Source organism: Tauraco erythrolophus, chromosome 2, assembly GCF_009769465.1.
Source record: "Tauraco erythrolophus isolate bTauEry1 chromosome 2, bTauEry1.pri, whole genome shotgun sequence".
NCBI classification, from domain to species: domain Eukaryota; kingdom Metazoa; phylum Chordata; class Aves; order Musophagiformes; family Musophagidae; genus Tauraco; species Tauraco erythrolophus.
Genome location: NC_141466.1, coordinates 133,214,299 through 133,233,427, shown reverse-complemented (window position 1 = coordinate 133,233,427; position 19,129 = coordinate 133,214,299). Strand labels below are relative to the sequence as shown.

Genomic DNA, 19,129 nt, shown 5'->3' with positions numbered 1-19,129 from the left:
GCCTCCCAGGTCACTCAGGCCCGTACTCTGCAAGCTAACCAGCCTTCTCTTACCTGAAGGTGGAAATAATTATGAGATTCTCTTGTTACACTACTGACATCACTGACTTTAGGACTCCCCTGGAAAGGTTTTCTACTGACATCACTGACTTTAGGACTCCCCTGGAAAGGTTTTCTACTCAAACAAGGTTAACAGCAACTGAGCTATGAGGAAGAATACCCCTTCCGTAGACCTTCGCTCATATCTAACAAAAAAAAAAAAAACTTACCTTCTCCATGCAGCAAAGATGGATCCAGCAATTCCATCATGTATTCAATTTCAGTATCCAGCTCCAGCATATCACACTGGGCTAGTACATATGTCAACACAGGCAAGAAGTCGTCAGCTCCATACAGCCTCCCTGGGTGGAAGGGAACACAGAGAGTGACAGACAAACCACATCCTTTTACCAGTTTCGGTGTTTGAAAGGAAAGTATTTTTTTTTTGCTGTCTTCACTGATCAGTACGTTTGTATTACTCTAGAGCCTCCTGCTATCAACATACAGCACAGAGAACATCATCTGACAGTCGCTGGACAGGAGACTGACACCAGCTTCATCCTGTGCTTCTAACAAGCACAAATCTGATTAGGCACACCTTGAGGCATGCATGGGAATTTAAAGATTGGGCTCACCTTGGCATCAGCTCAACTCACAAAAGGCTGCCATGCCAGTCTGGCCTGACCTCCACCCTGCACTTCTATCACTGGCTGAGATGATGAATAGGCATTTTCTTTATACATGCAAGGACGACATCCACTTTCTGGAAGGATCCAGCCACAAGTATCAGTTTCTGAGACTGAATCCCGGCAGAGAAGCCTGAATATAAAAGTCTACTATATTTGAAATTAAAATTCAGCTCATTTCCTTGACAGAGCATAGTTAAAAACACCAGTGAGCAAAGTCTCCTATCATTCCCAACTAGCCAGTGAAGCATCATCGGCAATGGCAGCGCTCAGCTGACACACAGAGACTATGCTGTATCTAGGTCGCTCTGTGCTCCCACCACTTTTATTGCATTTAAGCTTTCTGTTTAGAAAATACTATGTGGCCAAATCTCTGGGTCTGGCCAAACTGTGTTCATTGCAGAACCAGTGGGATGGTCATCTAAAACCACCAAGAGCAGGAGCCAACTTAAACTTTGGTGAAACTCCAGATGACTGCAGGGCTGATATCTAAGGTTACAGCAGCTAAGGCATACCCTCCAGGTAGTACACTGTTAGCTGGCTGAGAGTACATGACAAAGCAGAGAAACAGCTGCTGACTCAATGCCACATTTTACAAACTTCACATGACAAAACTAGACACCCAGGGAGCGTTTGCCACATCTTAGCCCAAGCCCCTCAGTGCAACAGTTAACCGGCAGCAGCCTCTCAGTATTTTTCTTCTGCGTGTTGGATATGCCTTACTCCATGTGGTAATACATCATGGAGGAGAGAGTTTAACACCACTTCAGGCCAAGATTCCTATATCCGTTTTAAAATGCAGGATTTTGCACAGAAATAATAAGGTGGGCAAGAGCTCGGACCTAAATCTTGCAAAAATGCCTGAGGGTCTTTAACAGCCACAAGCTTTCAAAATCTCAAAAGCAAGTAGGCATCTTGATAAGCACCGGACCGGGCTGCACATTCAATGCTCACTTAGAGAGAAAACTGCAAACCACCTGCAGCATCTCGTACTTGCTTAGGGAAAAAAAAAAATCTCCCACTGCCACCAGCATTGCTTCACCTTGGCTTGTGGCCTACCACAGCAGGGTATGATAAGTCAGGCCACAGAGTTGCATCGCTGAACTCCTGCCATCCAGCGCAGCATTTAAACTGTGCCACTGACTACTCAACAGGTCTTAACTGGTCTCTAGTTCCCTTGCTTCATTATCCAGGTTTCAAGGTCACTTTTGGACTCTTGCTACAGTGTAGAAACAGATGTTATTTCTGTTCCAAAAGCACGAAAGAATATGTCCAAATCAGAGCATTCAGAGGTACAGCAACCAAAAAATCCTGCATCAGAGGCTGCTTTCCTCCACCCATTGACACAGAGCCCTCGTAGCTGTCATATTGCATACACGCCATTGAATGACCACAGGCAAACGTTCATTTAGGACCAGTGTCACATTCAAGGCTCACAGGACAGCCTTTCTGACAGCCAAAAAGCCTACGGTTAAGCAAAGCTGTTTTTTTTAAGCTGCTTCACAACTGCTTCACGCTGCTTTTGTAAGGTGTGCTGCCAGATGCCTCACAGATACCAGGAAAGAAGCGGAGAGGAAGAATCCCTCTCAAAAGAGCAAGGAGGTGCTAGGAGGCCTCCAGGAGAAGGAGAAGTATCTGCAGCATCAGGTGGCCTGATTTCCTCATTCAAAATACAACCCCAGGATTGGAATATCAGCAAAGTTGAACCGCAAGAAGCACCGTACCTGAGTTATTTTCCATAACAGTGTAAATCAATTTGCAAACTCTCAGCAGCAGCATGACCTTCTTTTCAGGCGAATACATTTTCTGCATGGTCATGAACTTGACTTTAATCTTTTCAACGTCCACAAAGTCTGGTGTTGGAACAAACACGCCCAGTTCCTGAGGATTCCTCTGCCGCACCAACTGCAGATTTTCCTTTAGCTGTTTCCAAGATCCATCCGCAGTATGAAACTCTTTCAGCATCGCTTCAATGTGGCCCTTCAATGGCTTCAGAATGCACTTATGCATGGCCTTCTCCAGAACGACATCTGCAATGGGAAAACACAAGTCCAGCTGATTTCCCCCTCTAAAGCAGAGCCAGTATTGATATAACCATTCCCGAAAGAGGCACTGCAGAGCAAACCCTACTTGATAAGGCCTATTTACTATACAAGCAGAGTTTCCACGTTTGTTAACAAGGAAACAAAAGGCAGGGCAGAATCTGAATTTCATTTTCATTTACAGCAACGTGGAAAATACAAAATAAACTCCACAAAGACAGACTATGGACTGTCATCAAAAAAAAAAAGAGGCAAAAAAAGGCAAGTTGCAGTTCCAGTTAACTTCTTCTTTTGTTGGCCAGAAGTCTCTGCTTAGACTTTAACTCCCAAACTTCAACACAGTCAAAACTATAACTTTTGCCTGCTTTGGCATGAAAGCCCATCCTTTTTGCATAGTTTCCAACAGAAGCTGTAACTCAGCCATGGTCTCCTAAAACTTGGCTCAATTTTGTCAAGATCTTTATGAAGCGGGACAGATTATGGCTTTTAAACTATAAATGAAAAACCAAGCTGTGTTTGTCCAGCTTTGGATTTCATCATGCAAGTTTTATACAGCTTTGTCATTAAGCTTGAAGTTCGTTGTTTGGCAATAGTGTGCACGTGAGACAGTAACCACTTTTTTTATTTTATTTATTAACTCACTTAACTTTTTTTATTTTATTCTTGTCCTACTCAAGTTTTTCTTTAACAGTCATTCTCCTTTTTCAAAGCATGGACCACATCAACAGAGAAAGCTCTTTACTAAACATTTTCTCTGCAAACTTTTACTTTATAAGGTAATCTCCTCTCCCACTCGGTGTCCCTACGGAAACTCAGCTCACATTAATAATTAGCTTACATCAATTATCGGTACCATAGTGAACTCCCCCAAGCACAAAAGAAACCGAGGACCCTTCAGCCTGGCCACGGCACCAGTGCCCTGACAGTGGGGCAGGACCAGAGCCTAAGGCAGTCAGATGTACTAGGGGAGCACAGAGACCAGGAGCAGAAAGTGGAGACACTGTCACTGTGACATCACACGTTTATACAAGCCAGCAGTGGACAGTCCTACTACTAGGAATGACTTGTTAAGTTGCATTAAATCTCAGGCCCTTTCCAGGTTCTTTGCCTGTTCTTACGTGTTTTTCTTGAACCATAGCCTGTTTCTTTTCTTTCTTTTCTCCCTCCCTCCTTTTTTTTTTTTTTAATTGCAGACTGTTTCTAAGGGCTTGGGATTTACACACCCTACACACCCACCCCTTCCCTCCAAACAAGCACTACCTACTTCTGTTTTCTTGCTTTTGCTTTATGCTTTTCACTTTATCCTTGTGTTCAGCCAATTTTTGTTCTGGGTCTTCATACCTCTCTTTCCCATACAAACACGCCCTTCACACACTCCCTCTTACGGTGCCTTTGCTTCATATGTAGTGTTTATTCTGTGTTTGTCTGGCATGCAATTCCCAAATGTCCAACTCTACTGGGAGATCCCATCTCCCCTTTCCCAGTTCTGCTGGGGCTTCGTTAGCTTCTTTTGCTATTTTCCTCTCCCAAGACCCTGACGGAGGTGGCAAAGTCATGTCTGCTTCATTCCTGGATTCTTTAAAGGCCTCTGGGCCTCCCTCGCATGACAAAGACTGCGAAAGCTGCTGGAAGGGAGAAAGAGTGAACGTGAGGAGCAAAATTTGCCCTCTGATTGTCTAGCTTTCCCTACGGCCACCAGTAAAGGCATAACCAGCCTGACGCGCCCTCTTGATGGCCTGTCACCCAGCATGAAGGGTGGATCCAGCTTCCCACCGGACCAGAGCCACCCATTATACGTAACAAGTGGCAACAGTTCAAATGACTGATCCTTATCTGTTGTACTTTGTAGAGCCACACAATCACCACTGACAGCACCTGTCAGGAAAGCAGAAGCGTCATCTTTCTGCACAGTAGACAGAAGCTGCCCCTCCCTGCCATCACAGCCGTCCTCAGGGCTCAGGGGTAGAAATATTTTTCCACCAAGAAAAATGCACAAATCTCATATGTTAGCTACCTAAATTTCTAGAGGGTAGACATAAGTCCTTGCTAGCTTCACTGATGATGATTTTTTTTTTTGACAATTCATCTTGCTTTACTTATTTCTACTGCCTGTTCAGTTTTTTAAATAGCAAAAACACCAACCGCTTTGTTTGTAAGTGGAACACCTCTGCAGTTTGCATTCCAACTGCCTGGTCTCGTTTAAATCAAAATTTAAGCAGTCAGTGCTGCCAAATATTACGTTAGGCAAGAGAACTCTCTATCCCCATGAAATTTTAACTCCCACAGGCTTCCACTGGAAGTTCTGCACATGAATAGTTAGTGTCAGGCATCCTTTATGTCAATGAAGTGGGGTCACCACCACCTTTGTTCACAGGAGGCTCAATAGATTGTAATGAATTCAGCGCAGATCCTCAGAGCCCTTGGTTTGATAATAAGGGAGCACCTAGCCTGCGACGGGAGACCGGAAAATACAGAACACTTCTGTGACTGGTCCCCTATAGGATCCCCGCTGGGGCTGGCTCAGCTGCTGTCTGCAGTACCAGTACGGAGGGAGCTGCAGAAGCAATGCCTCCCCAAAGGCTACAGGAACTGGATGCTGCCAGAAGGGAAATTTCCTACACAGAGCCCCAGTCCTTGGTTGAGGCGAGGCTTGTTATCTGCAGGTGACAAGTGGGAGCCTTAAGTCTTCTGCCCTCAACCCTCAGTAAGTTAGTGCCACTCTCACAGCTTCTTGTACAGATAAATCACACGGGTTTTTACGGCTGTGCAGGACGGCGAGGCGTTCTTTCGTATCTGAAATTCGCCACGAGCTCCAAAAGCAGTGCCTGGAAATGGCTTTGAAATTTACTCATCACATTCCACAACTTCTCTTGAAGCTTAAATCGGTTTGAAGCAGCACATTTGAAGGGGAGGAGAGTAGGTAACCCACGTGGCTATGCTGAAAGCTCTGCACAGGGTCCGAGCACTTACTGCTGAAGGCTGCTCATAACGGTTTGTGCTGTTAACATCACCAGGAAGTAGAAATGGGACAGGATATTTAGCAAAGCATCCCTCAGTGCTGTTCAGGGACTATATGACAGTTAATAGGAGACAAATGAAATAATGGACATATAGCTGTGATTCCAAAGAGGTACTAACCGCCTCAGCTTGGTAAGGGTAGACCGAGAGAAACTGTCATTTCAATGCACCATGTTTGCACAGAACTAGCCACAAATGAGGAAGTGACTAAGACATGACAGTGTGTCCAAAGTTTTTGTTGTTGTTTTAAAAAACAAAACAAAACAATAAAAAAAAAAACCCAAAAAACACACGACCTTTTCTTCTCTCTTACGAATTCTTGGCACAGACATAAGAACCATGGAGTTCTGCCCTCAAATTAAAAAGTAGCAAATTCTAGCACGTTGGTGAGACCAACACAGCAAGATAGATAAGGACTAGATTTTTTTTTTTAATGATCAGTAACATCCATATGTATCCTAATTAATGTAAAACCTATATAAATATTTTTATTTTTATTAAAGCCTGGAATGACAGCATTTCTTCTGATCTGAGTCTTAGACAAATACTCAGTGTCACAAGACACCTCTAAGTATGTTTGGGATCAGACCATCCAACTATTTAACCCTTTCTTCTGAACTGCCGTTACTGACCCCTTTCAGAGAAAGGCGTTTCTGGATATGATCCCACAAAACAACTCCCAGTCAGCAGCAGCTTTCACTGTTTAACTTCTCATGGCCACAAAAAAGTATAGGAAGGTCTCCCAGGCAAATTAGTGTCTAAGATGTGAATCGAGGACTGATTCCTTTTGCGTAAACATCTCTGTATATTTCTCACATTGTAATCGTCAACAAAAATCCCTGTTTAGTTCAGCATAGGCAAAGTGTTTTCAAATATCCTCCCAGGATGCTTAACACTCCCAAAACAGACACTCTTCAGATATATATATATTTTTATTTTTTTTTTTTACATTGAATATCATTTGAGCTGAGCGCCATGTAGCGTTCCTGAAACAATACTTATAATTAGCCTCTAGCCTCAAAATGGGAACTGGAAATGCTTTGATAAATGATTTGTAAAGGCCAGCCAGCTAGTTTCGTTGTGACTCGTGGAAACACATCTGTATCCTGTGCTGACATGCTATTTTGTTTTGCTGCAAACCACACAAGTCTGCATCTAGAGAGGACAACATATGAGTCATCGCCAGTGTCCTTACACGGCCTCTTCACAACCCTCGCTGCCTGAAACTGCAGGCGCACGCTCACCTTCTCCAGGCTCTCGGTTTACCTGTTACCAGCTGTTGTGGCTTCACTGCTATTACCTGTCAGATTCCAGTCCTCAGATCTACACACAAGCCCTGTTTATCATCCACAACGGCCAAACCATTCATCAGTAAAAGAAGGGCTCAGAAAGACCGAGTCAGCCTGGGAACCATCACAAGAAGGGGCAATCCCGCACCAGTAACATTGCCTGGGAGGCTGCAAGTAGAAGGTTGCTGTAAGAACACGATGGCACGTACATGTGGGACACCTGACTACGCTGCACATTTGCTCTGTTTTGGATTTTCCTCATATCTTGCATGTTCATAGGCTGGTATGACCAATATGAATCTACTTTAAGACAGCTCATGTCAGGATGGCCCAGCATCCAGTTCTTGGTGGATGTGCATAGTGACACATGCCTAGTCCATGGTGCAGACAAGGGCATCTGCACTGAAGGAGCAAGACTTGAAAGTAAGACCTCACAAAACCCACACTCCTTGATAATCTGTACAACCCTGAAAACAGAGGTAGGACTGAGGTGGGCAATGGATAGGCAGCGGTGGCAGGAGTTGAGCAACTAGGGAAGAAAGGTCTCCAGGGTAAGCCTCCCCGCATTTTACCTACATAAAACACACCAATGAGTCACAGAGCTATCTGTGCTAGGTTTGTTTTGCTTTCATCAGCTGTGGGTTAACTAAAACTCACACTACCGCTGTGTGGTAAACACGTCTTCCCTTAAAGAAGTAGTAATAAAGTAGCAGGGAATAAGTCACAAAGCAAATCAAAGGGATGGCTGGGAATGGGAGAACCAAAGTCCTCTCCCTCTGCTTAGCACTTTTGCCACAGCTTCTTACTTGCCCTGCCCCCCTGCTCTCACAGTGAAAGGAGAAGCACTGGGGAACATGTTGGTCGGCCTCAACTCAACATGAACAGATACTAGGATGAATGACAGGGTAGGGGGACGGGACACCAAAACAAATGTACAAGCACCTGAAAAGTAATACAGTGCTAAAAAACGGCCAACATGAGTTTTTCAAGAAGAAATAGCGGCATACCATTCTAATTCCTTTAAGAGGATAATTGGATCAGTGAAGAAGAGAAGAGCAGAGGGAGGGCTGTACCTTAACCTTTTTAAGACCCATAACCCTATTCCATGCAACTTTCCTACTAGCAAACACGGGAAATGTCTTGCTGTAATCACCACAAGATGAGTGCATGAAGGAGTGGATAAAATACTGCACTGAGAGCCCAATTATCAATGGTTGACTGTCAAACAAGACAGACATTTGGAAAGGGGTACCATGGAGGTCAGCCCTGGGCTTTAGTCTATTTAGTATTTTCATTAAGAATTTGGATGATACAGCAGAGTTCACATACAAAATCTAAAAGTGATACCATGGTGGGGGTGGAAGAAGGAGACCAGGTTTAAAGTTATCTTCATAAGTGGGAAACAGGCCTAAAGCTCACATGATAAAATCTCTTCAGAACAAACGTAAAACATTGCCTCTTAGAGGATTACAAAGGCAAAAGTGCTGCTTGGAGAAGCTCCCTCAGAGTGGCCGGCACACCAGCTCCCATGGGGAACGGACTGCACTCCTCCATACAGCCTCCAGATTCATCCGCCTGCAACACTTCCCTACAGAGCCGAGTCCCTGCAACAAAGCTTGTCCTGCCAGTCAGGGGCCAACACGTTCTCTCCAAGCCTTTTTTTAACATCTAATATTTAGAATCTGTTACAGGTTAGAAATACTAAAACAAGTAACAGGCAGTATTGTTTAGGCACCTTCCCACACTATCAAGTTAATTCCTTATTGCCAAATTATTTAAGCCAGTCATTTCTTGGGCTAAGCCTCGATTCGGGCATTGAGACTGAAGCTGTTCAGCTGCTAGATGCTGCCTGGTGATCACCTGGCAAAGCGATGACAGTGCACTTGGTTTCTTTCTGTACACAGCCAAGAAAAGAAGAAATGCAAACAAAAACTCGGGAACATTTGGTATTCAAGCAGCTGCTGGCTATCAGGGTGTCCTCTGACCAGTTCAGCTCTTTATTCTGAGGATACATATTCAAATGTGGACGGCTTTTTAAAAAATACTTTGCATTTGTCCTTAAACAACAAGAAGTTGTGTGCCTTAGTCTCGATTCTGTCCCAACACTGGGAATCCCATTGTTTCAGGAAGGGTTAACAGCCTACAGTGCTAAGATCAGGAAGCACCTGTCAGGAATAATTAGAAATGCTCTTCCAACCAGACGATTCTACGACATTCTCCTGATGATTTGGCAGAAGTTAAACAATTTGATATGCCTCTTGTATGGGAAACTTAAAAGATCTCCCACAGAAGTCTTTCACTTGCAAGAGTCTGGGAAGTCCCTGATGCACTTCTTCAAGGAAAATTACACTATCACAAAGATCATTACACAGACACAGGAGAAAGTCCAGAGGACCAAGGGCTTCACCAAGCCTGGGAGTGTGCTGCTCCAGCATGTACTGAAATTCAGGAGACAACAGGGGGATAAGGCGAAGCCTGGCTGCCCCAGAACAGGTGACCAGCAGCAGTTCTGCTGGGTGGGAGAGGGAGGCAAGGAGCAGCTCCAGCTCCTCTCCGCAGTGGCAGGACTGGCCTGGGGAGCTGACAGGCCGGAGTCTTTTCCACTGCGGGCTCCCTCCCTGCCCTGCTGCCACCCGCCCCGGGGTCCCAGTCGCAGGGTGAAGCTGCTGTTATGCCAGTGTGCCCGGCATCTCTCCCAGCGAGTCCCTGGGGCACGGCTGCCGTGTCCCGCTCCAACTCGGCACTCACCGGGCCTGACCGGCCGCAGCCACGGGACAGTACACGATGAACAGAAAGGAGGAGTGTTTTCCCAGCAGCACGTGCCCAGCCCTAGGCTGACAAGTCAAGAGGAAAAACCTGCAGCACGACAGTGTAAACCGACAGGAGAGGACGAATGACTACTCACAAAGTTAAAATTAGGGCTGTAATTCTGTACTGAAATAGTCAAGCAAAACCGTGGATAATAGGCAGGGCTACATCATAAAAAGTTCTCTACAGGGATGACTAAATCTTGCTGTCACATAGTTATCTGCTTAGATCAGCAACATCTGATGCTCCTGGATCCACCGTGGTTGTTTGCAGGCTTGAGCCATAGGCAGTAGATGATTCCAAAAGCAAGTTCTTCTTTTGTTTAAACTATCCCGCTTTACAAATTAACTGCATTTAACCACACGATCAAAGCCAGACTTTCTGTCGCTGAAGAAAACCAATGTAGTTTAGTTACTACATTTCATAGCTTATGCTGCTCCAAACTAGTGAAACATTTAAAGGCAGACAGTGTTTTGCCAGTCTTCAGAGACCCACAGTCTGATTTAACCACACCCTTACAATGAAACGTGCAGGTCAAACCAAGCTTTCACAAAGCTACAAGCAAGCTAGATCTGTATTACTTTGTCAACTATCCAGTATGCTGCTGAAAGCCAGGCGAAAACACGCCAGCGGCACTGCTCAATTCGTCGTTTCTTCTTCCACATAACACCCACATAATATTCTTTATTATTCCAGTGAGAACATTATACGTCTTTGAAAGAGTCTCGGTTTCGAGGACACTCTTCATAGTGTCATATTTGCTTTAGCAGTGCCTGTTACTTTCGCTTGACTTTGTGTAAATGAAGCCGGTTATGCCAGAACACTTCCTCTCAGCCAAGGGCAGACACAAATGCCAACATAAAATCACCCTCTAGTCCCAGAGAAAGACCTATCTGCCAATTTCGCACTGGGCCAACTGCTAGGACGTCGGGGTTCAGGAGAAAAACAGCGAATTAGGACTGAAGTGAGCTCACAAGGAAAGTATTCTGCCCTGAGGGATGTTTACCTCCTAAATGTGGCTTTTAGGCTCTTTTACAAATACTGCTCAGACTCAGCCAGAGAGGGGGGCAGTGAGACTTTATGCAACAACAAAGATTTCACTTTTGTGGATACACAAGTCTCTCTCTGTTGTTAAAACATTTATTCAAACATACAGATCATCACAAACACACACATGTAACAGAGAGGTATAGAAAATCTGAGATCAGTGGCCCCTTCTCTCTCTCACACACGTTTGTTTGCTTGTTTTAGAACAGTTGTATATCTTTTATTTAGCTTCAAGTGTAGGGACGGTGCAGCTTTGCTAGGAGTGAATGAGAACGTCTGGAAGAATGAGATTTATTTCAAAGATAAGTTGCTATGAAATGTCTCTCTGCTTTTAACTGTCACCTGTTTCAAATAAATTCTAGTTTTACAGCTACAATCCATATGGTTAAAATTGGCACAGTTTTGGTCCAAGCATCGAAAACTATTTCGGCCCAATTCAGGGAAAACACACATGTGTGCCAGCAAACAAATGGCTCTGTACTTTTAACAGTAGAACCGCCAAAAAAAAAGTAATAATCATAGGTACAAAGCCCACACTGCAGCTATTTCAAGGATAACTTTATGAACAACTTTGTAACACAGTAGTTCTGAGTTGCGTGATTGGGGGAGTGGGGGTGGGGGGAGTTGTTCTGTTTTAAGACGCCAATACTCAACGGCTCAAACTCTGCTAAACAAAGTCGATCTCACCTTTCCAAGCCGGCACAAAGACTATCGCTATGAACACAGATTACAAATTTTCACCTTCCCTCAAAACGCAAGACAGTGTTTCTTACCTATTTGGTCCTCGGGAATCAGCGACTCAATTGGGGGATCAAGTTCGGAGCTTTGGGACAAATAGTTCTTGACTTGGGTCATGAACTGCCGAATCGTTTGCAGCATATCAGTGCTGGAAACGTGGCATTCCTTGTTTTCCTGGAGAAAGCTGACATAGTCCTGCACTAGACATCCAAAATAAGTGCGTTTGTCCTGGGACATCTCTGCAATTTTCTTAATCATCCTCTTTTCAGGGGTCATGAAGGAACTGAAAACTCCACTGACTTTCCGCAGCTGAGATTTCACAATCTTCGGGAGAACGAACGAACTGTTTCTTTTCTTCTTGGGCTTCAAAGGGGGTGCCATGCTCTCTTGGTCGCTTTCGCCCTCAAAGTCCTCCAGGCTGCTGTTCGTGTCCCCCTCATAGCCGAACAGTGGCATGCTCCGATCGAAGTCCAGCGAGTCAGAGGAGGAGGTGGAAATGCTCATGTCGCTCAGTCTCTGCCTGCCTCCATTCCACGGAATGTGTGACTCAGAGCTGGTGGCTACCGTCTTCTTGGCAGCTGCTGGAGCTGGCTCAGGCAGAGTTTCACCTGGAACCCCGGCAGCTTCGGGCACACGCACAGAGCTGCAGCCAGGTCGAATCAGCCCTGCCGTCTTGGAGCTACCTTCCACCTCCGAGCAAACAGCCTGCTTCTTCAGCCGCGGAGGCGGAATAGGGGCTGGTTTGTTCTGCAGCAAATCCAAGCCTCTCTCTTTCTTATGGTTGGCTGTTTCTGACATGCTCGCCTGCTTTATAGTCCTGGAAAGCTGCGGACTCGTGAGGATGCTATTAATAGAAGGAGGTGGTGGCCGGGGCGGGGGGGAGCGAGGCCTCGCTGTGCCATTCGCGTCTTGAGCTCTGGGGCTCTGCCTTTTCAGACTTCCACTGACATCCTGGCTGTGCACTTTTAAGAAGAGGGGATTAATGAAACACAGCGCTCCGTTGGTCTGGCTGCACTCCAGCTCCGAAGGCGTTCTGGTGCGTATAGAATGCACTCCATTTATAAGGCAGAGCTGACGTGAGTCTTTGCAAACACTGTCCAGAGGCACAGGCCTACGGGGAGGCGAAGAATCCGGGGGGCTGCTGTTAGCCGGGGAGCTCCAAAACTCTGAAAAAAAATCATCATTGCGTTAACATAAGAGTGCAAACAGCATGCAGACAGCTTTCAGAACGTTCAGCTCAACATCACCAGCTTCAGGTATTCAGAAATTTAGACAACTTTTATTAATTCAAAGGGGAAAAAAACAACTCTGCGTGAACCTCAAAGCACCACCAGACATAACTGCATGCTACACTCCTCAGGCTGCTTTTACTCATTTATAAATATCATGACCAATGCATAGCTTCAAATCAGACCACGGAACCAAGCTTAAAAATAAACTGAGAATAAAAGAAAGGAAAGGAGACTGCGCCACAGTAATTCTTACCAACCTGAGACTGAAATGAATATAAACTACTCACTAGCATCTCTCAGGAGAAATTAGCCTAGATTCTCAGCTGGTACCAATAAGATCACTCAATTGAAGACAACAGGCTGATTTGCACCAGCTGATGGGCACTTACAGCAACTCAACAAAAATTTTAGTTTGATTTCTTTTGATAGTGAACAAATGAAAGCACACATAAAAAAAACTGTCACATTTTGCTGTGTTGGGTGCACACATAATCTTTAGCTACACAGACCAAATGCTCGTGTCTTTAAGAGCACTGGCCTGCAGCCCTGCCTTTGCAGTGGTGACACAGTTTGCCTGAGGTTTTAGACACTCAGCAGCATATAAATAAACCAAATGTGCAGTCCCACACCAGTAGTGTGGAAAACCTGTGCTAAACCAGCAAGTTCCAGCTGCAGCCTCTGCACTTGTCCCAGCAAAGCGTCAGCATATTCATGACACTGAGTCAATGCTAAAGCCCATCAGCTCCAGAAAGTATGAAGACTGAAACCAGACAAGCCCTTGAGAATAGGAAACGGACTGAAATAAAGGAAGAATACCAGAGGAGGGAGATATTGCTAAAATTTGCCAATCTTGACACAGGCCCCTTTTCCTGCAGCAGTGAGATGCCCCACTTGGGCTGTTGAGCAATGACACCTGGACCCAACTGCATGAATGCCAAGCACTCCACAGAGGGTCCATGCACTTCAGCCGTGTCTTGCCTACGGGGAAGAAGACAGGAAATGCCTCACGGTGACAGGCCACTGCCAGAAAACATATGTAGGCACAGACATATTTCTCTACATAGTCATGCAATGCTGCTGTTTTTTTCCAGCTCCATGAGTTCACATCCTGCCTGCAGATCTCTCAGCAGACTGGCCGGTGTGCCTGGCACTCAGGCTGCTGCAAACGCACCTGATGTAAGCACCACTGCAGGTGAAACACAAGAGAGAGGGAAGCTTATGGTCAGCACGTGAAGCCTTACAGGTTGGCGACAGCCTTGAAACCTTTACCACCAGTTCTTCCTGATGTGGTTTGCTGGGCTGCATGCTGTTTATCTGCCTCGTGAATAACGGAGCTCTGACAGGAGCGACAACCCTCTGTGTTCAGACCACAGTGTTCTGTGCCTACGTGTTGCTTAAGGAATGCTCACACTTAACAGGAAGGGCCCTTGGGAGATTTTAGGCATCTCTTGGGTCCACAGCGTTGAAGGACTGACTTTCTGGTGCACTCTTTTGCATGTGGACACCTAAAACTGCATCAAAACCTTAACTTTGTTTTCTGGTTTTTTTTTTGCTCACAGACACTGTGATCTTCTTAATCTGGTGTACAGTAGGTAATTGATCCCAGATACACCAACCACACAGTTAGACACTGATCCATCATCCTCAGTTTTCAAGTGTGTTAGCTTAAAGCAACAACATGCACAACGCAGGCAGAGACTGTTCAAGAGCAAAGCTAACTCTGCAGCAAGTAGGCCATGGTGCTCTCAGGTACTGAGGACAAAGCGTGGTTAGTCTGGAGAGCTCGCTCAACACCACCACTATCATCGCCTATGGAGAAGCTCGCCTAAGCTTCAAGGCTTCTGGGTGTCACTGGGAGACTGTCTTCACTACACTGTATCCCAATCAGACCTTTTCTTTGTGTTTGTTTTTTTTTCCATCCAAAACATTCACCTAATCAACAGTTCCGTGTTTGCCTCTAATCTGATGAAAATCCATACTCTCATCTAATCACCTAAACTTGAAGATAAGCAGTGCACGAGTAATTTGTCTCCTCTCTAACACAAATCCCTTAAGTGCATTGCTACTGCAGCAAAAAAAAATGCGAAGCAGTGCAATACTTCCCTGTGCATGGCTTTGCTGCAAAGTCCCACCAAATAGTTCTAGAGAGCCTTATACTAACACTCTGATTTAGTGAAGATCCGTTTCTAAAGCAAAGATGATTCAAAAATCTACAGTCAACCCTCCCTTCTGCAAAAGGAAAAGAGGCCATTCAGCACTTTGCAGGCGTTGCTCAACGATTCATCTGGGTGGAGCCCGTGTTTCAAATCCCGCCAGGCTTTGCATCTCCTGCAAGCTCAAGGAACATTTTACAATGAGCCTGTATTTTGCTGTAGCAGTCAAACAATGCAAGGACATGTCCTTGCATCTTCTTTTGTTATTTTAAAAATTTCACCGAACCAATGCACACGAATACATTCTGCAGATCCTACATATACACTCCTCCTTTTATTAATATGCTACTGCATTGAGCCACTGACCTCAAGAAAATCACCATTTTAAGACCACATGTCAATCTGAACAGAAGTTTTATTAACAGTGAACCACAGTTCCTACACTCTCCTGGCAGCTTCAGCAAATTATCAACCTAGTGCCTGCTGCGTGAGCCTGCAGCCAACACCAGCCCTTGGAGAAAAAGCTACATCAAACCTCTGTCCGGGAGGTTTGATGTAGCTTCTAAGACTCGCTTTGCCCAAGGGCTGCCCAGAGAGGGGTCAGAAGAAGGAAGGAACGACACAGCACTAACAAAAATATCACAGAAGGCACAGAAAGAAGGAAGAACACCAAGGTCACCATTTGGCGAGTACAAGGTTTAGCCTTCCCAATAAGAGAAGCTGCTTTTCTAAATGAAATCTGTATCATCACTGACCAACATGAACTACATGCTGATACAGGCTACTTCTTCAAGCTTACAGCAGTGCTACAGGGAATGACGCCTACGTAAGGAACTACTTACTCAGTCCAAGCTGAGCAATCTCTTCAAGTTCAGCTTCTGTCTTTGCTGCAGCAATAGCATGAGGCAACTTCAAAGTGAACGGAAGGACATCCCTGTTGCCGAAGAGGAAAACAATTATGGTTTTCACAACATCCATAGTTTCAAAAGCATTTGTTTTCAACACTGGCAGTGGCTATTTTCTTCTTGAGCTATGGCAGGTAGTAAGAGCCTTAAACACACAGTGAAAACGTCACCAGCCCCAGGGTTCCTTTACATTGCAAAGTGATGTGAAGTGCAAACGACTGTCAAGTCCCCAGAATCTCTTTAGGCTCATTTCCACAGAACCATCCAATATTTTCTCCCATTATAGCAGAAGCTTTTACACCTGGTCTTTTACAAGCATACCAGTGAGATGCAAAAGTGTTACCTGCCCTTAATCCTTCAACAGAGCTTCTTATTTTCCGAATATGCTGTTGATTGCTCTCAAAGTTGAATTCCAGTTCTCAGAACAAAAATTTAAATGAGTATTTGGGCAGCTAACCTAAAAATTTCTAAGCTGGGATGTTTTGGTGCTACTCTGTCCTAGGCTGAAAACACACTCCATTTAAGAAAGTCTTTATTCTCATACGTCTTTTCTCTTCACTGTATACTAGAAGTTAAACGGATGTTGACAAAGGGAGATGCATTCATGCATCAACAACAACATAAGCCAAATGCAGCGTAAAAAGCTTTCAGACTGAGATTTTAAGGGACTACTTAACCATGTGTACATTCTATGAGTACTACCATCACCCAACACCATACCTCTTGCCTGCCCAATTGGTACCAACACACCCTCAAAGAACAGCATGTCCTAAACTGCAAAATCTGTAGTAGAAGTACCTATGTAATTAAGAGTAACAGAGAACAAATGGTGCACAGGAATCCTACACGCAACTGGTGTCAGCACAGGGCTTTTTTTAAGGCTGTGAATAGGTCAACCACCTGTTGTAGTACAGACAGATAGTGGGTTTTTATCACATAAATATTCTCTATGTTGTATGTTAACTTGCTGAAAAAACAGGATCTCAGAATGCCACTCAAATTCCAATCAAGCATATGTATGAGACTGATAAGCTAGCCAAAAAGCATTTGAAAAGACACTTTCAACATCGTACCACAGATCATCTGGAGTCTAGAACATCATCATGGACTCAATACAAAAATAAGTAACCCTTGACTCATACAAACTGACTGGGTATACATTGCAAGAAATTCACTCTGGTTTTAGGAAATCCTCCTGCGTTTGCTGTGATGTACCAAACGGTACTCTCTCTTTCTCACGATAGCTACCTATCTGCTTCCCTAAGAAGTCTATGCATTTTCCTCTTGCACCCCCAGCAATCCTAGACTGCTGCCTGAAGAGGACAAGGATGCTGGGTTGATGCTACCACTTAAGAAACACAGGCCAACAGAAACACTTCAGATGTTTCTCTATTGAATGGGGAAATAAGCATCTGCTTCCAAAAGCATGTCCACAATCAAAGTGAGCTTCGTTTACTGAAACCTCTGGACAGTTTTGCAGCTGAAGTTGTATTTATTACTCGTACCTGTGGATGGGTTTGCAACTAATGTTATGTTTAAGAAAATGGGCTAGGAAAATTTTAACATCATGTCTAAGTTAAGTGTCTAATGTCGCCACTCTTTTCACTTCCTTCCCCTTCCCAAAAGGGCAACAAGAAAAGGAACAGAACGACAAACAGGTGAAGAGCCTGGTTATGCAGTTTTGCATGTGCTTCCTGAATGGGAGGCCCGAGTGCATCAGGATACTAAATTCACATTTGGCTGACTGAAATACCATTAAGAAAATTACAGCCACTTCGCAGAGGGAGACTCTCAGCTGTAAGACTCATGAGCAAGGCAACAAGCTACTGTGTGTTTGTGGGCTTAGCAAATGTGAAGCAACTTGGAGCCCTTTCACTTGGAGTGAAAGAAAAGGGATGAACTAACACAAAGAAATCTACGTTTGCTGCACGGTCCCTGGGGGCACTTAGAGGGAACTCACCGGAGCCTGGCCAGCACGCAGTGCTGGAAGGGTGACGAGAAAAGGAACCTCTCGTCATTAAACTGCTTTTCAATGCAGTTTCGGCTCATTTCTCACCGGAGTGCTGGCCAGTTACTTATGTGATATGAACGCTTCTTCTGCCACATGCGTGTGCAGCTCGGCAAAACGGAGGCCTGTAACAAAGGCAGTCCAGATGCTTCTCCACGGGCACAAAACCAGCAGGCACAGCAACCCAAGTGCATCCCCAGGCAGCGTTTCCCACACCAGAAATCACCGCTGTCTGCACTAATGGGCAACCTGGTTGCAAGATAAGGACCAAGACCATCAAAGCTGCCTCTCCCTCCTTCCTTCAGAAAAATGTTCCGATGTGCAGTTTGGCAGTGTCCTGGCTGTGGATAAATGTAAGGCTTCAGCACCAGTCTGGAAGTTTTTACCAGTAAACTAAAGTCGAATTGAAAACAACTTAAAAGAAAACACCAGCTGTTGTTTTTTTGTTTGTTTGTTTTCTGCGTACTACCTGGAAAACAAACTGGATAATGATAAAGGGGAAAGCTGATGAGGCTGTTTTTGTTGTTCACTATTTACATTCACATTTCTCAGTTGTCACATTGTACAGTGTGATCTGACGTTTTTCCATTATGCTCCAAAAATGCTTTTTTATTAGCAATTCCAAGAAATGGACATTGCAAGATAGTTTATGGTGCTTTTTAAACAAGCTACAAAGCAGTTAAGAAAGCATTACAAGATATCAGCTAAAGTAAAATTCAGCTTGGCAACACCTCACAGTCGGGTGGGCAACATAACACCAGCCTTCCAATAACCAGTACCAAATAAGGCAGAGAGACTTGCTTCCAGTTCTCATTTCTTATTTCTCCCATTACCCTCTAAGACTACCCAGGAATTTGCAGCATAAATATCATGCTGAACCAAGTCCTTGAGACTCTGTTTTTCAAGACAGTCTAGTAAATGTGAATCAGAACGTAACACCATCTTACCTGCTAATACAGTAGAAAGCAATAAGCCTGAATAAATCAGCAAAACTTATTCCAGACCCCTCCAAGGAAAACGCTGCAAAGAAAGTTACAAGAGAGAAAGAATCACACATCTATCCACCATTTCCTTGAAAAACTTGATAAAACGCATCTCAGATTTTTGAAAAAAGTTAATAAGTTTCCACCATCAAACTAGCTACTGTGTGGTTAAGAGAAAACAA

The 19,129-nt window shown here is 44.6% G+C and overlaps 1 protein-coding gene across 1 annotated transcript in view; it reads right to left on the bottom strand.

Moving 5' to 3' along the window:
- The window catches only part of RIN2 (Ras and Rab interactor 2), a 49,754-nt gene that overhangs the window by 5,995 nt on the left and 24,630 nt on the right, over positions 1-19,129 (bottom strand). Inside the window, exons 5-9 of the mRNA XM_086631174.1 lie at positions 18,912-18,984; positions 15,894-15,985; positions 11,702-12,832; positions 2,449-2,754; positions 269-400 (exon numbers count right to left, since the gene is read on the bottom strand). Of these exons, the coding sequence (XP_086487300.1) occupies positions 269-400; positions 2,449-2,754; positions 11,702-12,832; positions 15,894-15,985; positions 18,912-18,984 (1,734 nt within the window). The remainder of the gene's footprint in view (positions 1-268; positions 401-2,448; positions 2,755-11,701; positions 12,833-15,893; positions 15,986-18,911; positions 18,985-19,129) is intronic.